General features: G+C 51.2%; 1 protein-coding gene across 1 annotated transcript in view; it reads right to left on the minus strand.

The window, feature by feature from the left end:
* The window catches only part of IGFBP2 (insulin like growth factor binding protein 2), a 60,871-nt gene extending 45,273 nt beyond the window's left edge, over nucleotides 1-15,598 (minus strand). Inside the window, exon 1 of the mRNA XM_086616161.1 lies at nucleotides 15,196-15,598. Within this exon, the coding sequence (XP_086472287.1) occupies nucleotides 15,196-15,598 (403 nt within the window). The remainder of the gene's footprint in view (nucleotides 1-15,195) is intronic.
* Nucleotides 15,599-17,577: the final 1,979 nt, after the last annotated feature.

Below are 17,577 nucleotides of genomic sequence, written 5' to 3' on the forward strand. Positions count from 1 at the left end.
AGAAGATTGTGGTCAGTACCAGGGCTGGTTGGGTGGAGGGGAGCCCGTGTACCAGCAGCTCCACTGAAGAGGTACGTTTATGGCACAATTTCAGCAAGAACTGGAAAAGCAATGAAAACACAAGCCACCAAGAGCCCAGCCGTTTGAGACTAAACTCTTCCACACCCACTGAGCCAGAGATCCTGGGGCTCCTGCCGCTCCTGCCCAGGAGGCTCACCAAGCCAAGCGGGATCACTGCGCGCCTCCAATCTCTTCCGCAAACACCATCAGCTGCTTACATGGACTGAAATGCCATTGTTTGAAAAGACCCAAGTGTTAGGGTGCGGGAGCCCAGACCGCCTGTGTTCATGTCTTGAGCAAAGGAAGAGATTGGGGCCGCTTTTTGCCTGTTTTGGGTCACTGGGTAAACTGGTGTCATGCTCTTCAGGGCCGCTCTTGAGAGTCCTTGCTATTTGTTCCCTTTGCTCTCTTTAGAAACGCTCAAATGGGAAACTTTTTTAGTGCTTGTCTCCCTCAACATCTTTGCAAGCTTATTTTGAGGTTCCTTTGTGCTCCCAAGAAGAAATGCCAATATTTCAAAGCTACCTGAATAAAACCCTAGACTTGGCTCTTTTTTTCGTCTTTTTTTTTTTTTTCAATGGTTTGGCAGCCAAATGGAAATGATCACCCCAAGCAGGAACCAACATCTGGACTCCATCGTACTCCAAACCCAGAGCGTGTCACCTCCACAGCTCCCAAACGTGCTCACGCAGAGCTCTGCGCCTGACCCTCCCACCCCGGCGGGATAGCCCCTGACGGCTGCTCTCTCTGGAGCAATGGCAGGTTTCAGCAGGTCTTCACCAAGCCAGACAGGTCAAAATCAGCCTGCTAGCACCCTGCTGAAAATATGCAAAGTAAACCTGAGAGCAGGCACGGGGAGAGAAGGTGAGGCTGGCAGAAATGCAACAGGAGAAAACAAGAGGACAAAAGAGAGCACGGGGCTTTAGAGCAGGAAAAAAATAAACCTGCTGACCAAAAACCACAATGGGAAAAACGTATAGGGCTCTAGGGAAAAAACAGTGCAAAGGAGGCGGCAAGAGGGGCTGGGATGAACACCCTGGTCTGAATGCACACAGTCAGCACGGGTATAACAGTGCCTATTTTCTTCTTGGCACCCAGGAAATCCCAGAGGGCCCCCAAAAGCTTTTTGCAAATCGGGACCAAGCTCCTCACTTCTCCTCGGTTCAGCGGCTGCTGGATCATTCCTTACCCATCAGGCTCTCATCCCACAAAAGTCCAAGCTTCTGCTGTTGGAAAGAATAATAAAATAAACTTGAAAAAATCCCAGGGGATTTTGCATTGGAGCCTTTTCAGTGTTTTCCTCACCCTGGCATCTTCAAACTAGGCGACATGTGGCACCATCATGGTTCCTGTACTGTTCATCACTGGAGCAACTAGCAAGCTGTTCAGTCTAAGAAAGTATCTCTCCTGAGATACAACCATCTCACCACTGGGTATTCCAGGAGAAAGGATAAGTATCCCCAAGAACAACGCACCCAGCAGTATTTGCCTCAGCTTTCTTGATTTCCAGGTGGGGCTTTAGGCCAGTCTGTGCCTGGGGGCAGCAGAAGCACAAGTCAGGGAGAGATGAGATTAGTTACATGAATAGCAAACAGTCGGATGGCAGCCCCGACCCCACGCAGCTCAGACAGCAGCACAGGGCATGCGGGAGGGAAGCGAGCGGCTCAAAACCCAGACGAGCTCTCAAATGAGGCCAGTCTTACCCAATTCCAGCTATGGACCTGCATCTTGGCCTTCACAAAGGCCAGGAAAAGTCCTGCGCATTTTCTTTAGAGAGGAACACAACAGTGAAAAGTCTCCAGTAGGAGAGCTTTCCTTTCAGCCTGACCTGGACCGTCCTGTGCATCCGCCGCGAGGGCACGGCCGCCGGGAGCCAGCTCGCCCGCTCGGGGATGAAAAAAGGGAAGTTAATTTTCACAGCCAAAAGAAAATAGGGAGTTCTTTTCAGATGGCAGGAATGTAACCGTGACGTTTAGTCACTTGCTATTTCTGCTTCCCGGTTATGTCTCTCTACAGGAAAGCCCCTGGACAGAAGCGTCTCTGGGCAGCATTGCAATGTGTGTTGGCCCAAACGTTGGTGTCCAAACCCGCTCCGAGGTCCCCGTGCTGGCTCCTTGGGCAGCTGCGGGGTTTTCAGGGAGGTTCAGTTTTGTCTTGGCTGCCTTAAAACAGAGGCAAGTGCCTAGCTGGAAAAAGAGCAAACCTACAACCCTGGCCCCAGGCCGCTCAGAGTCTGACTCACCAGCTGCTCCCAGCGACCGACGTGCAAGCCGGCACACGACAGCAGCGCGGCGCCGCACCAGCCCCTGTGCTGCGCAAGGTCAGGTGCGGAGCGGAGGAGAACCAACGCTACATCTCCGGCTCTGAAACGCAACCATTCTCCACCGTCATGATGGGGACATTGCATTTGCTACACATTGGGCTGCGTTGGGCACCCACTCACAGCTCTTTCTTGGACAAAATTTTGGGAACTTCCCCCATTAAAAATATTCGTAAATCTGATGGGAGTCAGAGAAGAGAAGAGCTTCAAAAGAGAAGAGCTTCAAAAGCTTAGTGCAGGCTCTGCAGAGTTTCTCAGGATGTAATTTATATGGCAGTGGGCAGCCCATAGTGGGTTGGTTGTAAACACCCCCGCACGAGCATTCACACACTTAATACTGAGCTCGATGTCAGTCCTGAACACGAGTCATGATGACAGGAGACAAGCAAGATGCATAATTTAACTGCCAAAAACACAGCTTCATCACAAGATGCCATGGAGGGGACGTGCATTCAGTTGACTATCCCTGCATAAGCAGGGAAAACAGAAGAACTGGAGAAAAAAACAAAAAACAAACAAAAAACACAGACTCAGTTAAATATTTATAGAGGGCCACTGCGTTTCAATTGCAAGTGGTTTTTTTAGGTCAGCAGGGACATTTCAGCTCTGCTAGGACAGATCAGTTCCAGGGAATGGGACGCTGCTGACAACCACAACGCAGTGGCTGAACTGTCCTAGCACATAACTCAGGGGGAAAAACAGACCTGGGCAGGGCTGGGCTTCCACTGGGCACAGCCCAAGGGATGAGACCTCCCTTCTCCCCAGGAGAAGGGAATAGGTAGCAAACTGTATTTGTAAGAGCAACTCCAAATTGGTCTTGTACATGGACATCTCCTGTCCCGAAGTCTCAAGATGCCGCAGTGATGTACACAGACAACGGTTTCCTTGTTCCCCCCAGCACTTGAATCCCTGCTGCTAGAAGTCGGCAGGGCAGCTCACGCAACGAAGATGGTACCTGTATGAGCAGCCGGCAGACCCCACCGTGCTTTGGAAAACCCTGAAATTGCGGGCTGAGCAGTGTCAGCAGCGTGATGGGTTTCCGCAGCACTGTTCCTACCTCGCAAGGCTTGCTCCACACTCTTTTCATAAATTCTCAATTTCTGCTCTGCTGGCTACCACCTAAGCAGGATTACGCACTCGATGGACCTTTGGCCAGGTTGGTCTGCTGCCCGGTCATATCCGCACTGCCCAAGTGCTTTCAGTGTGGTCTGAATTCGCAAAGGTCGGTTTCAGCAGGTGCGGGACCAGCCTAATGGCCAGGGGTTAAGGTAACAAATCCTTGAAACCAGCCTGATAAAAAGAATAAACAGAAAAATGGAGGAAAGCAATGACTGAAATCAATAACAAACATTACTAGAAAGACAGAAGCTTTCCAACTGTCTGAGATTAGAAGAATCTACGTCTGCATTATAATTTTTCACTCTTTTTTAGCAGGCACATTTTGTTAATGCTGAAAATTTAGTGTTTCAGCCCTTTGTCAGCTCAGCTGGCTTTAGTCCCTGTAGCGTGAGGGTCACAGTTCCCGAGAGGGCTGAGCACCAACCAAACCACGCTTTCTGCAGTAGGACCTGCAGGAACCTTATGACCTCCCTGGTCAGCTTTGCCATTGTTGAGCTCCCTTCATCCAAAACAAGGAGAAAGAAAAGCAAACAAGTCAAGCCCTGGTTCACAAAGGTGGCGTTGAGCAGAAAAGAGAGGTTAGACTCAAAAGGAGAACTCCCTGTCCAAACACAATTATCCGAAGCAATATTCGCAAAGCAAACACTGGAATGACTGGCAAGCAGTGTGCATTTTGCACACCTGTCCCTTACCAGCAGGTAAATTTCAAAACATCAGTGCTTCTAAAAGGAGATTAAAATAAAAGCACACTGAGTCCACAGACAACCTTTGTTTAAAAGCCACGTGAGAGGCAATAAGTTTCTACAAGGTGACTCCTCACAAACGTAAGCAAGGGAAAGTTATCAGTTCTGGGCTCCCAAAATATTTACTCAATCTAATGTTATTCTGACTACTCTCAAGCAGATTTTTCCAAAGTCCCATGCTATCATTTTTATAGCATACCTTGACCAAAACTCAAATGCAGAGCACTCTTTCCCAAGGGCATTTCCAAGCACTTTACTACCATAGGAGCAAACAGCATCCTTGCAAGGTAGGAACAGCCCTATGGAAACCCATCCTATGGGGATAGGAGGCTGAAGGTGTGCAGCCTCCACTGTGCAACATCCAAGGTACAGATCTGAACAGTGCACCGAACTGTGGGAGTAATTAAGAAGCCTAGATGGATGGCTCAAGCCGAGCCAGGGCTAAGAGGCTGACAGAAGACACCCTCGTGGAGCAGGCTGGGGCGTTTTAGTGGCTGCAATTGATCTAAAACTCGGGTTTAGATCTCATCTGGCCAAAAGCCACGGCTTAGGAAGCGCGTCTGGTGAAGGATGTCAGTATATTCTGCATGTTTCCTCACACAGGCTTGGGATACCAGTTCTTATTTTTAGTACTATTTTCATCTCTTCATGTAATGAGTTCAGTGTTTCAGGCAGCCCTGGAGGAGCAGGAAGGACATGTCCCGTAATAAAACTAATTAATTCATGTGGAATTTCTAGCCATTATTGTGAAAGTGGCCAAATTCCTCGCTCCTGAAAAGCTGCCAAAACAGCCATTAATCTGGCTGTGGTCACAAGCAGGATTCCTGTGGCCTCCTGCAACACCCAACCAGCCCCCGGGACAGAGACTGCCGAAACCAAAGTGGATGTTGTTATTTCCTCACACCGACTCCCACAGCCCAAGTTTTACTAAACAAACCAGTTGCTTCAGAGGGCTCCATGCCAAATTCCTCCCAGTGCCCCCAGACCAAGCATACCCCAGTCATGTGCACAGAGGTCCAGACCTCCAAAATCAGCCCAAATCAGGCATTTTTGCGTTATTCAAAGCTCTGCAGACCAGCTGTTTTCACCTGCCCAGCCCTGGTGATGCCCTCAGTGGCAGGTGCCCGGAGGGGAGTAGGGTACTGAATTTGTCCTGGAGATGTCAGAAGTTGTACTCCTCCAACCCAGCTGGGCGTGCTCGGAGGCTGAGCTTTTTGGGTCCCATCTGCAGGCAGTGGGAAGCTGGACTCCTTCACAGAGAAATTCCAGGCAAGAATCTCATCGACCGAAATCCCTCAATAATGCACAAGAATTAATGGAATCTGTCTCTCTGCCTGCAAGCTGGGGGTGACAGGGTCTGCAGGGCCTGGCAGGGAAAAAAAGCATGGAATAAACTTATTTTAGTCACTAAAATCAACAACAAAATTACTCAGAATACCCACAGGGAGCCAACCTATTGTGTAAGAAGGCACCGTTTTGCCATAGTCTCATTTTTCTCCCCCAATTCTGGACTGCTCTTTAAATTCAATGATGAGTTAGAAGGTTACCCTCAAAACAGTACCTCTAGTATTGTCTCACCATCCAGTCCCAGAAATGGCCATATTCTCTGAACACCACTACAAATCCAGACCTTCTGCCCCAGATGTCCTGTGTAATGGACTACCTGTACCAACCTGGATTTCTAACAGTCTAAACAAAATCCTCCCAAAACCACCTCTGCACAAACCATGGAGGCAGCGCTGTTCACCATGGCCTAAAGAAAATGTCCCCTACTACAGTCACCCATTGCTTTAGGCCACCTCATCCCAGCTTCCATCATGGCAGATGATTTATCTGTCCATTCACACCATCGTCAGGTCAAGACGGTGCTGCAGTGATTTCCCTGCCATTACATCAATCCAGTTCATATGATGTTCAGAAAAATGGAAAGTGCCCTCTACACATCAGGGATTGTATCAAACCCACGGACCTTGGTCAGTGGTGGGTACCGTGCTAGAAAAAGAATGGCTGTTGGAGCCCAGTAGTGCAGACAGAGAAGGTTCCACCACAGGAACGTTGTCCTTGACCAGCTGGACTAAGAGATGCCTTGCCAGAGCCTGGGATGGAGCCTGGAGCAGTTCTTCCAAACTTCAGAAGCAGTGGTAAGACTGGTTCAGCTGCAAACCTAGCAAGAGCAAACTAGCCACTGTGTGGAGGATGGACTGCAGCATCCCTGACAAGTGTCTCAAAGAAGCAAGATGGGAATTTGTCTTTAACAAATGTCACCAGCATACCGGGAATTTGTCTTTAGCAAAAGCACTGCAGGTTGAGCAAAGAGGACAAGGAGGAACAGAAAATAGCCACGGAAAGCCCTGGAGCTGCTGGGTGAGCCTCACTGCAAACAGAAACACCATAATGGCCAACCATCCTGACCCTACAACCCTCACACTGAACTCTCACAGCAGCCAGGACCCAGAGGACACAAACCAGACACCTTGCGGGGCCACAGGCCAGGCACCCCTGATTATCCACACCCTCAGTAGCTCCACATCCCTGCCGGGGCTATAAGGCAGAGCCGTCATGCCAGCCTTGGGCTACACATGGTGCGGGAGGATGGAGCCCCACGCCGGCCACCCCTCCTGCTCTTCCTCCTCTTGCCATTCCTTTTCACTAAACCTGAGTTCCCCTCCCCGTTTCTGCTTGCTTTTGAAGTGCCAGATGAAACAGACCCAGATGGAGGCAAGCCACTCACCTGATGAAAGCAACTGGAGGCGAGCGTTTCCACATGGGCTATGTGGGAGGGCTGCCATTGTGCTGGGCGCAAGCTCCCAGCCCAACGGCGCACCAAGCACCACAGACAAAACCTCCTGGATTCAAACAGAAAATGATCCCCAAGCAGCTTTCCAAATGCAAAAAAAAGATCAGATTCTGGCCAGTTTCACTGCTTCTGCTCTTCTGCCTTCACTAGAGCTGCTCAGGATCTGTCCTGCTCCCCTCAAGAGCAAAATCTGGGACTTCTAAAATAAAAAGCACTCCCTACCTTACAGAAGACAGGCCACACTGAGGGACACACACTTGATCTTCGGAGGTACCAAAAATGTCTTGGAGGACACACAAAACTACAAAAAAAACCCCTTCAACAACTCACTGCACCCACCAGTCCCCCCAAACTGAACATCAAGCACTCGTGGGACATGGATATCAGGTGCTCACCCTTTTCTAGTTTCAAAACAGCAAGAGGAAAACGTGGGAGGGTCATCAGACAACTTCCTCACCTAGCCAAGAGAAGTCCATTAGCATGGATTGGATCTTCTACAATTAGCCAGAAGAGCTGAGAACAGACTGCCCCGGCTGAAGTCTGAAAAGCAAGATCTTACAACGAAGTCTTGCTGTTGTCTTGAGCAGAAATACTGGGCAAAGCTTTGTGAATTTTCCCGACATTATAGGACTATAAGACTCTCCCATGGACAATGCCATGCAAGTGACTGCAACAGCATGTCACTGTTGTAGATACCTCACATCACCTGGCTACAAGGACAAGCTGCAAGGAGGCACAAACTCCTTTCTAAAGTCACCTCCAGCCAGTAAGGTGTGGGAGACATGATTAGTTTCAAGGGCAGAGCATTAGCAATCCCCTCATCCCACCTGAGCTGATTTATCTGCAGAGAACTGTAAGGAAAAGCAGGGATTTCAACATGGTCCAATTCCCACCAGCGCTTTGTGTCACTCTCAATTACAGTCCAGAATGAAATACCAAGAAATCGTTCCTCGCGGCCGGCAGAATTAATGGGATCTTTGACTACACAGAGCACCAGGCAGTGAACTTGTTCCCTTACCAGCCAAGAGGCACAGTGCAGCTTTCTTCAGAATAAAAGCTGCAATGTCAAAGGATAGTTTAAGGCTTATAAAAGTGACCTGATGTTTCCCAGTATTCCAGTCTGTAAGAGAGGCACGTGATTACTGACCCTTTCCTTTCTAAAAAAATTTATTTCTACCATAAGCTGATGCAGCAAGAGACTTTATCTTCCCCACTGGTATCTAGCAAAATTACATGTGGGGCAAAACACCGAACAGAAGACAATCAATAACGCAGTTACAACACGCTGTTAAATGCTAGACTGCAGCAAAGCTCCGATAACTCCTTTCTCTTCAGCCTTTGCCCAGGATAACCACCACATCACGTCTGCTTGTAATGAGATGTCAACTTGCATGTTTAATGAGGTCACACTTGGCCAGATTGTGAACGAGAAACACCTTCCAGCTTTCTGGCAGTGACTGCTGAAGGTGAGCAAAGATGTTTCAGTCAGCGATTCAGTCTGCTGAAGGTAGCTTTTCTTTGTGGAAATAGTAATAGGACTGGATTTGCAATCTGCTAAACTGACAGAAAACTCACCATTCCAGAAAAGGGAAGATTTGGTTGGGTTAACCTCCCCATCATGGCTCACCCAGTGTCCAGACAAGGACCAAGACCTGTATGATGGACCATAAAGATGTGCACTAGGACAGGGAGGGAGTGTGGCATGACTGCCACGAGATCAGCTCAGCAGGGATGAAAGGCAGCCAAGAATAATCTGCACAACATGTTAAGACCCAGAGTAAGGACTTTTCCTTCTCCCAGGTCCACACCAGGAGCATGCACCACAGTTAGCCTCCAAATCTCACAGCAGACTTGACACCCATGAAGCAGCATGTCGTTGCATGGCACGCAGTGAAGGGACACCCAACACAACTCCCTTCCCCAGGCAGACACAGGCACTAACACAGCTTTCTCCACAAGGCTAATGCCATCTGGCAAAACCTCACTCTTCCACTGAGGACAAACCTGCCTCTTCTGGCAGATGCAAACACTCAGCAAGAACATGTTGGAAAGCCAAGCCCATGTGTTCGGTATGTGCTGCTAAAGGATATCCTCAAAAGTGGTCACCCATGCACCGATTTATGAAGCACCTCCTCAAGGAAGAGCCAGGGGTGAAGATGGGTGGAAGCGACAGTGGAAGCACATGCAATGACAATGTGTTTGCAACCCTCTGATACGGAAAGGGTCTGCTAAGCACCTGGATGGAAGTTACATATTTCCCTGATTCAAGGAAAGAAAACAGGAATTCCCACACCTGGAAACCACCAAGCTCAGCCCCCCTCCTGTAACAAAAATGCTTTAAAAGCATCTTTACCTTTTCCCTTGGCCTTCCTCTTACTCTTTGCCTAAAGCAAAAGACTGAAGGAATCAAGAACCTCAGCACGGAAAGCAGCTGTGACCACACTCAGAAAGCTGGAATTGACCAATCCAAGCAGAAACGCAAAAAAAAACCTGCTGTTCCTCCCAGGTCCCTGGTGCTGAACACAAGACCAGGAAAACAGGGACCAGAGTACTGCTGGCCACTGGGATAAAATCCTGTCTTCACAAACCGAGTCATGCTTGTGGATGACAATAACAGCCACTTCTCAGGCAGATAAATTAGCCCCAGCTAATACTGCAGCCAGGTCTAGTACAGAGCCGTACACAAACACACCTCTCGCATTCCAGTTTTCACTGTTTTGCCTCCTGAATTGTTTATCTCGGCTCAATTCCTGGATGTGGATAAAACAAACGACATGGACTTTCTCACAGACGGGGCTTCTTGCTGTTCCCTTGACAAATACCATGCTCAGCGAGTAAGAGCCTGAAACCCTGAGGAAAGGAAACAACTGCAAAGGGCAAGAAGGAAATGGATCATTTGCCAAGGGACAGCATGAAAACACATTTCTGCTTTGGGCCAGAGCATTGAAATCTTCCCAGGCTTCCCCTTCCCTCCAAAGGACCATTTTCACACCACCACCATCACCCCCCCTACAGCAAACTCAAGTGGGACTAGGGCAGGGGGTAGTATTATTTTCAAGAAGCAGCTCCACAAGGTGTTATTGTCTTAATACTTCAAGATGACAGCCAGCCCATGGCCTGGCCAGGTTAGCTTTTGACCAGACCCAGCTGCCGTGAAGGAGCTTGGAGACCTGGTCTACCTAACTGGCAAAGCCCCAGAGGCAGCAAGGACAGATGAGCTGTGTGGGGTTTTTTCACTCACATATCATCCTTAGAGCTGTTATTAATTGCATTTCACTTTTAATCATTTCTTCCATGGCAAGGAGCTCTGCAGACATTCGGTTTAGCCTGGGCAGAGCTGCCATAGTGGCTCCAGACACATTAACACACTCCTGTGGATTTGGTTCTTGCAGTTGGCTTCTCTGGTGTCTTGTAATGTCCAAGCTTGTATAAGCCAGGCTGAATGTCTGGTTGCAGCACTCGTAACTAACCTCGCTCTTGCTCATGTGCTTCCGCCTCAAAAGGTGTTTAACACGGGACAAGGGGGACACCCATAGCCTGGATCTCCTCTACCCCTCACCGAATTTTTAGCAATACAGTGCCTTCAGGACCTCCACTGCTGTGCTAGATCTGGCCAGCCCGGGGGTCAGAAGTTGTGGGGGAAGAAGGACAGATACACACGGGAGTGGAAGGACAGATACACGTAAGCACATGCAGATCATGATGGATGCTTCATTTCGTTACAAAAGCAGGAGAAAAGCAGAAGTCTTCCTGGCCATTCAGTGAATGTGAAAAATGCACTCATAGCATTACTGACATGGTTTTCGAGTTGCTGTTAAAATTCCACTTATATTATGCTACCTCCAACCTCAGAGTCTTCTGTGTTTTGGAGCAATACATTACACTGTCTTTTAGCAGCTGCCTGCCAAGGGGAAATGGAGGTTTTGACATTTGACCCATAAGGAAGGATGTGTGGCATTTGGGGCTACCCAAATAAGGATTTTAGTTGGATGCTAAAATGACCTGTGTTTTTAACACTTAACTGTTTTGACACTGGTTTTGTACCATGGGAGTTCAAAATGGAGTCCCTGACCAGATGAATGAGACAATCCCAGCCCTGCAAGCTCAAGTTTGCCTAGGGCTGCGTTCTTTGCACAGCTCTCTTTCCATTTGGAAAAGTTGCTTTGCACTGGCATGGAATAAAAAAACCACATTTGTTTTAATGAAGAAGTAAGATTCCAAAGCAGGACTCAATTGCCAGCAGTGGGTTCTGAGGCATATCCCACTGAATTAGTACAAATACCCCAACAACAAAATAAAACAATGCTACAAACCCAACTGAACTGCGCAGGCAAAGGGAAAAAAAATTCCCTTATCTGGTCAGCTTTGAACAGTGGCTCATGAACTTTTTTTGAGTGGAACAAGTTTTATTCCTAGGACCTTGTCTCCATTAGGAGAAAATCGATGTTCTTCAGCTGCTCCCATAACTCAGGCAAGACAATTTAGGACATTTGCTGACATTGCTAAGATCTGCCCTGCTTCACCTCCTGGCACAAGTTCTCCCCTCGGAGCGGCACTGGCACCTTGCTGCACCTTGAGCCAGTTCAGGTCGTTGATCTGACAGAAAACCATTGACTCGTTTCCTGGAGTTGGCTTTCTGCACAATCAGCTCTTGAACCAGCCTACTCTGACACAAGGTGAGAGCCAAACCCAGCAAAGGAAGGGGGAGAGATGTTGCAGCTGAGAGATGGACAAGACCATGCAAGCCCCCAATTCCAGTTCATGACGGCCAAAGCAGAAGGCAGCAACTCCACCCTCCAGCTGAGACCAGGGAGGCTGAGAAAACCCCAATGCTACCTGAAACGCCTCTCAAAGCACGTTGTGTCTCCAGGACACATTTGGTCATGGGCCGCCCTAGACCTGCTTGGAGAGAAGACAGCTATTGGGGACTGAGACATCATCTACCAGGATACAGACTGCTAACACAATGTACAGACAGTCCTCACTCTGCTCGCACGTCGTTCAGTCCATCTGCAAAGCAGCATGCTGATCTTGCTGAGGTGCTGAAAGAATAAACACACTCGAGACTGGCAGGAACTCTCCGTGAGCTTCACGCGCACAGTAACAACCCTCTGTCCCCAGCTCAGGCGGTTCCAGTCAGCAGTATGTAAAGTTTGTTACACAATGACCTGAAATAAACTGCACAACAGTGTGGTCCAGTGGCATCGAAACTATTTCAGAGGCCCTGATCCCTGGAGGTGCTGAGCCTCTTGTCTCACTCCCACCATCGGTGGGAGTTCATGCACTCGCCTTCCCAGGGGAGGGGGGTAGAACTTCTCAGCCTGATTTTCACAGACTGCTGCTATTTTGTTCCAACATTCCCAACATCTTCAAAATACCCAAAGCCTCTTTTGCAATGAGCAACATCCCCTGCTTCCTAGCTACATGGTGGTTTATGTTACTTTCCGCCTACAACCATTTCAGGATTGGCTTTACAGACTTAAGTGGAAGACTAAACAAGGCTGAAGCCACAGCAGGAGAATTTGCAGAATTTTATTCCTTGTTTCATTTGGGCAATCCTTCAGCCTCTCATCAGGGACAAAAAAACTTGCCAACCTCTTAATTTAGGAATAGCACGAGCTCTGCATTCCAGCCCTGAATCAGCCAAAGGAGCCTTTTCAAGCTGGAAAGGGGAAAAAGGGCAAATACCATTAAGCACATTTTAAAAAAAAAAAAAAGAAAAAGAAAAAAAAAAGCCTCAACACCTGCCTTTTGCAGGCAAAAACCTGCTCGCGGGGGACTCTTGAAACTAGCTTGACATCAGCATTTGAAAGGGAATTCCAGTTCCTGCTCTTCGAGTGCCAGACTGCTTTCCCTGTCACTGCTTTCAGCGAAAAGCAATCTCTCCGTCTATGTTTTGCAGGCAGGCTGCAGAGGGAAGCGACGAAGTGAGTCTGAACAAAAGAGTATCAAGGGAAGCTGGCAGATTCGGGTCTTGTTTTTGTTGTGGGTTTGGGTTTTCTCTCTCTCTTTTTTTTTTTTTTTCTAATGGCTACAACAACCTGTTAAAAGTTTTGTAATCTGAAGAGAGCAAACCCTTTTCTGGATATCCAAGCTCCTCTGCCAAGACATGCTCGACTGTGAATATTCCAGCTGCATGTTTCACATCACGCTGGTTAAGGATGTGCCAGTATTTTTATTATTCACCCCCTATGGACATTACAGAGCACTACATACATTAAAGTGTTTTAAACTGTGCTATTTACACGTGTGCGTATTACACACAGAGATACAGCCAAATAAATCACATGCATTGTAAAAGAATAAGGATAATAAAATCAAGCAAAATATCCAGCGAAGTAATATAAAAATTCTGAACTAAAGTCCATAAAAGCAAAAAAAAAAGCAGCATTAACTCAGAAAATCACTTCTCGACCCATCACTGCAATGCTCTCCCGCCCCAACTTCTTGTAAAAGCATAAGCCTGGAAGTCAGCGCTAGATTCCTTAAATCTAAATGCCCTTGGCTTCTTCTGGAGAGTGTAAAATTCATTCCCTTGATGCTCATATTCTGTAGTCAAGCAAGATTTCACAGCAACATGTTCTCCAGACTCCCGGCTCTCTACAGCCCCTTGCAACTGGGCAAAGGAGGGGGGACAGGAGTGGGGACAGGAGCAGTGACCGCAGTAGTCGCCGTCTCGGTGCTCAGAAGCAGCAGCTTGCAACGTGCAAAGGATTTCCCTGCTGCTGGTTTTTCTTCGTTTCCCCCTCTCCACCTCTCCCCCTCGAGCGGAGCAGCGTGTGCAAGAACCCGGCTGCGCTCCATCCTCCCGAGGAGTGAAGCCGAGAGGTACAGCCCGGTTCAGAGTGCTTTTAAATAAAGACTCAAGAAGCGGGAAGGGAGAGATTTCAAAGTCGTGCTGCTGAGCTAGTTATGCAAACAGGGTCAGAGCCTGTAGAAAGGGGACCAAAATCAGCAAGGAGGGGCGATTTCAAAGGAGAAAGTGCTGGTTTCTACTCCCAGACCCGATTCGACAATTTTCAACATCCCACGGAAAGGGAAAGAGCTTGCGGCCGATCGCAAGGGCATTAATAAAAGCAAGCTCTGGTGTATTGGCATCCCCAGGAGCGCTCCCTCCCACAGCAACCGCAGCAACAGGTCAGGAACCTGTTGCCGTCCCCGTCCCCGGGGCTGCGTCCTCAGGGGACGCTCCTCTTTCCCCCGGCAACCAGCGCTTGCCAGGACCCCCATGGCAGCGGCCACCCCAGCTCCAAGGTGGGCTCTGCTGGGAAGGTGGCCGTAGGGAACGGGCTCTGCACATAGCAGGGTCCCCGCAGCCCCCCAGCCACCCCCTTCCCACCGGGCAGCACAAGGTCCTCCCACACGGCCTCTCCCCGTGTCTTTGGGGCATCCGTCACCCCTCAGGGTGCTTTTACTCCCCCACCAAACCCAAACCTGCACCTCCACCTCCCTCTGCTCTCTGAAGGACTCCTCCTTAGCTGCATCTCCCCATACTTCACCCTTATCTGCCCCCGTGGGTTTTCTTCTCTGGAGGACGTCAATCCTCACCCTGACCCCCGGGTTAGTCCTCACATTCCCCCATGCTACGCCCCACCCCTGGAGTTCCTGCCGCAGTGCCAGGGAAACCTCACACTCTACCCCCGGAGATAGCTGCACCCCCAAATATCCCTTTTTCCCCACTCCTCCCGGGATGCAATCCGCTCCTTCCCCCCCACCTCCTTTCTGCCCCCTTTGTCTCTCCCTGGACTCTCTCTCTCCTCTCCCGTAGGGATCCCCCTCCCTGCCCTCCCGAGGGGCGCCTCTGCTCCGGCAGGACCCTCTTTAGAACACCCTTGAAGATCCCTTTGTCTCCTGGACGTGCCGGTGCCCCGCTGCCCCCGCCGCTAAACCCCAAGCCCACCCGGTGCCCGGTATCCCGCGCCCAGCGCTCGGTCCCGGGTCCAGGGTGCCCAGCGCCCCATGCCCGGCGCGCGGCGCACAACGCACTGTCCCCGGTGCCCGGCGCCCAGCGCGGTGGCGGTGCGCGGTGCCCGGTCCCGAGCCCGCAGCGCGCCGCGCAGGGCGCTCGCTGCCCCGTCCCCGGTGCGCGGTTCTCCGTGCGCCGCGCCTGACCCGCGGTCCCCGGTGCCGGCTGCGCGGTGCCGGGCGCTGCTCACCTGCGGGGCGCTCGGCGCTGGCGCCGTACTCGGCCGTGTCGCGGCGGCGGGCGCAGGTGCCCTGCCCCTGCACCAGGGCTTGGAGGGGCAGCTCGGCGCCGGGGTCGGGGTAGCAGCGCAAGCCGGCGGCGCAGCGCGGCGTGTAGACGCCGCACGCCTCGGCCTCCAGGCGGGCGCACACCGGGCAGCAGCCGCAGCCCGGCTCCCGCACCAGCTCGGGGCAGGGCGGGCGGGCGGCCGGGGGGCAGGCGGCCAGGCGCTCCGCCGTGCAGGGCGGGCAGCGGAACAGCACCTCGGGCAGCGCCGGCCCCGCCAGCGCCAGCGCCGCCGCCGCCGCCGCCACCAGCAGCCGCGGCCAGGCGGCCCGCGCCGCGCCGCCGCGACCGACCCCGCCGAGCGCCATGGCGGGACTGACGGGCGGCGGGGCCGGCAGGTGGACACGCCGCTCGGCCCCCCGGTGGCGCGGCACGGCACGGCGCGGCGCGGCGCGCAGGGGAGCGGAGCGGAGCGGCGCGGAGCGGCGCGGAGCGGGGCCGGGCGCGCCGCGGCGCCGCCGGGTCCTAGAGCCGCCCCCGCGCCCGCCCCTCCGCTGGGGTCGGGGCTGCCCCGGAGGGGAGAAGAGGTCAGCCCCAGAGGGGGTTAGGGGTGCCCGAAAGGGGAAATGGGGGGTCTGACCAACACGGGGCGAGGGTCTGCCGCAATGGGAGTCAGGGTCTGCCCCACCGGGGTAGGGTTCTGCCCTGCTGGGTAGAGGGGAGCCGGCCCAGAGGGAGCCTGTCCCGCTACAGGGATCGGGACTTGCCCCGTGGAGGCACCTAGTACAGGGAGGGACGGAGATCCTTCCCCACAAGAGGGTTGAGGTCCTTCCCCACAGGGACACTCAGTGCTGGAGAGGGGAGCTGTGTGGTCTCTACACCCCCAGAGAGAGCCGAGAAGGAGGCTGGGGTGCAGATGGGGGCCCACTCTCACCCCGCTGCCCCACAGGTTCCAGGCCAGGCACCCAGCAGCCATGTTTCAGGCCAGGTCCCATCCCCCTGGGCTGAGGGACAGTCTCACCATCCCACTCCCTCACCAAACGCTGGGCCTGGGAGCTACCCTGCCTCCATGAGGACAGGACCCTGAGGTTGGGTAAGCCCTCTTGGAGACACAGGGCTCTGTGCCCATAGGGCTGCCCGCACCTCCAGCCCAGCTCCCCACAGGGCATTTACACCCCCAGATCAAAGCCACCTGCAGCAGGCTCAGCACCTCCCCTGCAGCACTGCCCTGCGAGGGTGCCCGAAAGCTGGGGTACAAGCAGCGGTGCAGAGGCAGAGGTCTCTGGGCTTTGGGGTTTTGGTGTGAAATACCCATTTCGAACCCCATCACAGTCCTCTCCCTGCTGCCTGACTGTCACAGGCTACGCGGAGGACTCTAAGTACCAAGGGTGTTAACTGGAGGTGACTTTTTTCACTAACAAAAAATAATGACAACAAAGCCAAGGGAAAGCAACTAAGCTAATGAAGCTGGAAAACTTGGTTAATATCGTCGTGGCGTTGTATGGTTAAAGTCAAGCACTGAGGCAGCCCAAGTTCCCTCAGCCGCAGGAACATCAGCTTTGGGGCACTTAAAGTTAACATTTGCTGCTGTAGTTTTTTGTTCTTTTGGTTTTGTTTTTTTTCAAATGAAGATAAATGCGAAATGCTGCTGTTGTTGATGACTCGTGCAGCATAACTTTCGGCAGAGGATTACTCACGGCTCTGGAGTTATACAACAACAACATGTTTGTTTGTGGGATCAACAAGCGTGGGGTGGGACGATGGTCTGCGGCGTTCAACACGCTCCATGAAATCCCCGTGATACATCCTGGCACCGAGCATGTGGTCCCATCCCAGTCCCTGGGTCTTCCCAAGCAATAACTCAAGTTTTACAAGAGTTTTTAATTTTTAACCAAGCATGGTCCCTTTCTCTGACTGTCGTCATGCTGCAGATACCTCGTTGTGGAAGAGCTGCCCACTTGCTTTACTTTTTAAATACCAAAAAAATGGTACTTTTAAAAAATGTACCATTGCTTGTTTGCACCTCAATCAAGCTGGGCGGTGATTTTAACCATCCCCATATCTCTTCTGGAAGAATCCAGTTTGTTTTGGGGTCCCTGTGGCAGCAGCACTCATTGCTCTGAGTGTAGGGGACTCTGAAACTCCAAGCCAACAACGTTCACCTGAAAGTAGAAGCAAATAACAAAGAGATTTTCATTCCACTTCATGTTGCAAAATCACTTTTTGTATTACAGAACCTGAATTTTAGCCTGAGTGACTCAAGGAAGTCTCTTCAAGAAGACAAAAAAAAAAAACAACCCAGAAAAAATCCCAGCACAGACTTTACATTCATTACTCCCACAAATCT

The sequence above is a fragment of the Tauraco erythrolophus genome, chromosome 8 (genome assembly GCF_009769465.1).
Source record: "Tauraco erythrolophus isolate bTauEry1 chromosome 8, bTauEry1.pri, whole genome shotgun sequence".
Taxonomy (NCBI): Eukaryota; Metazoa; Chordata; class Aves; order Musophagiformes; family Musophagidae; genus Tauraco; species Tauraco erythrolophus.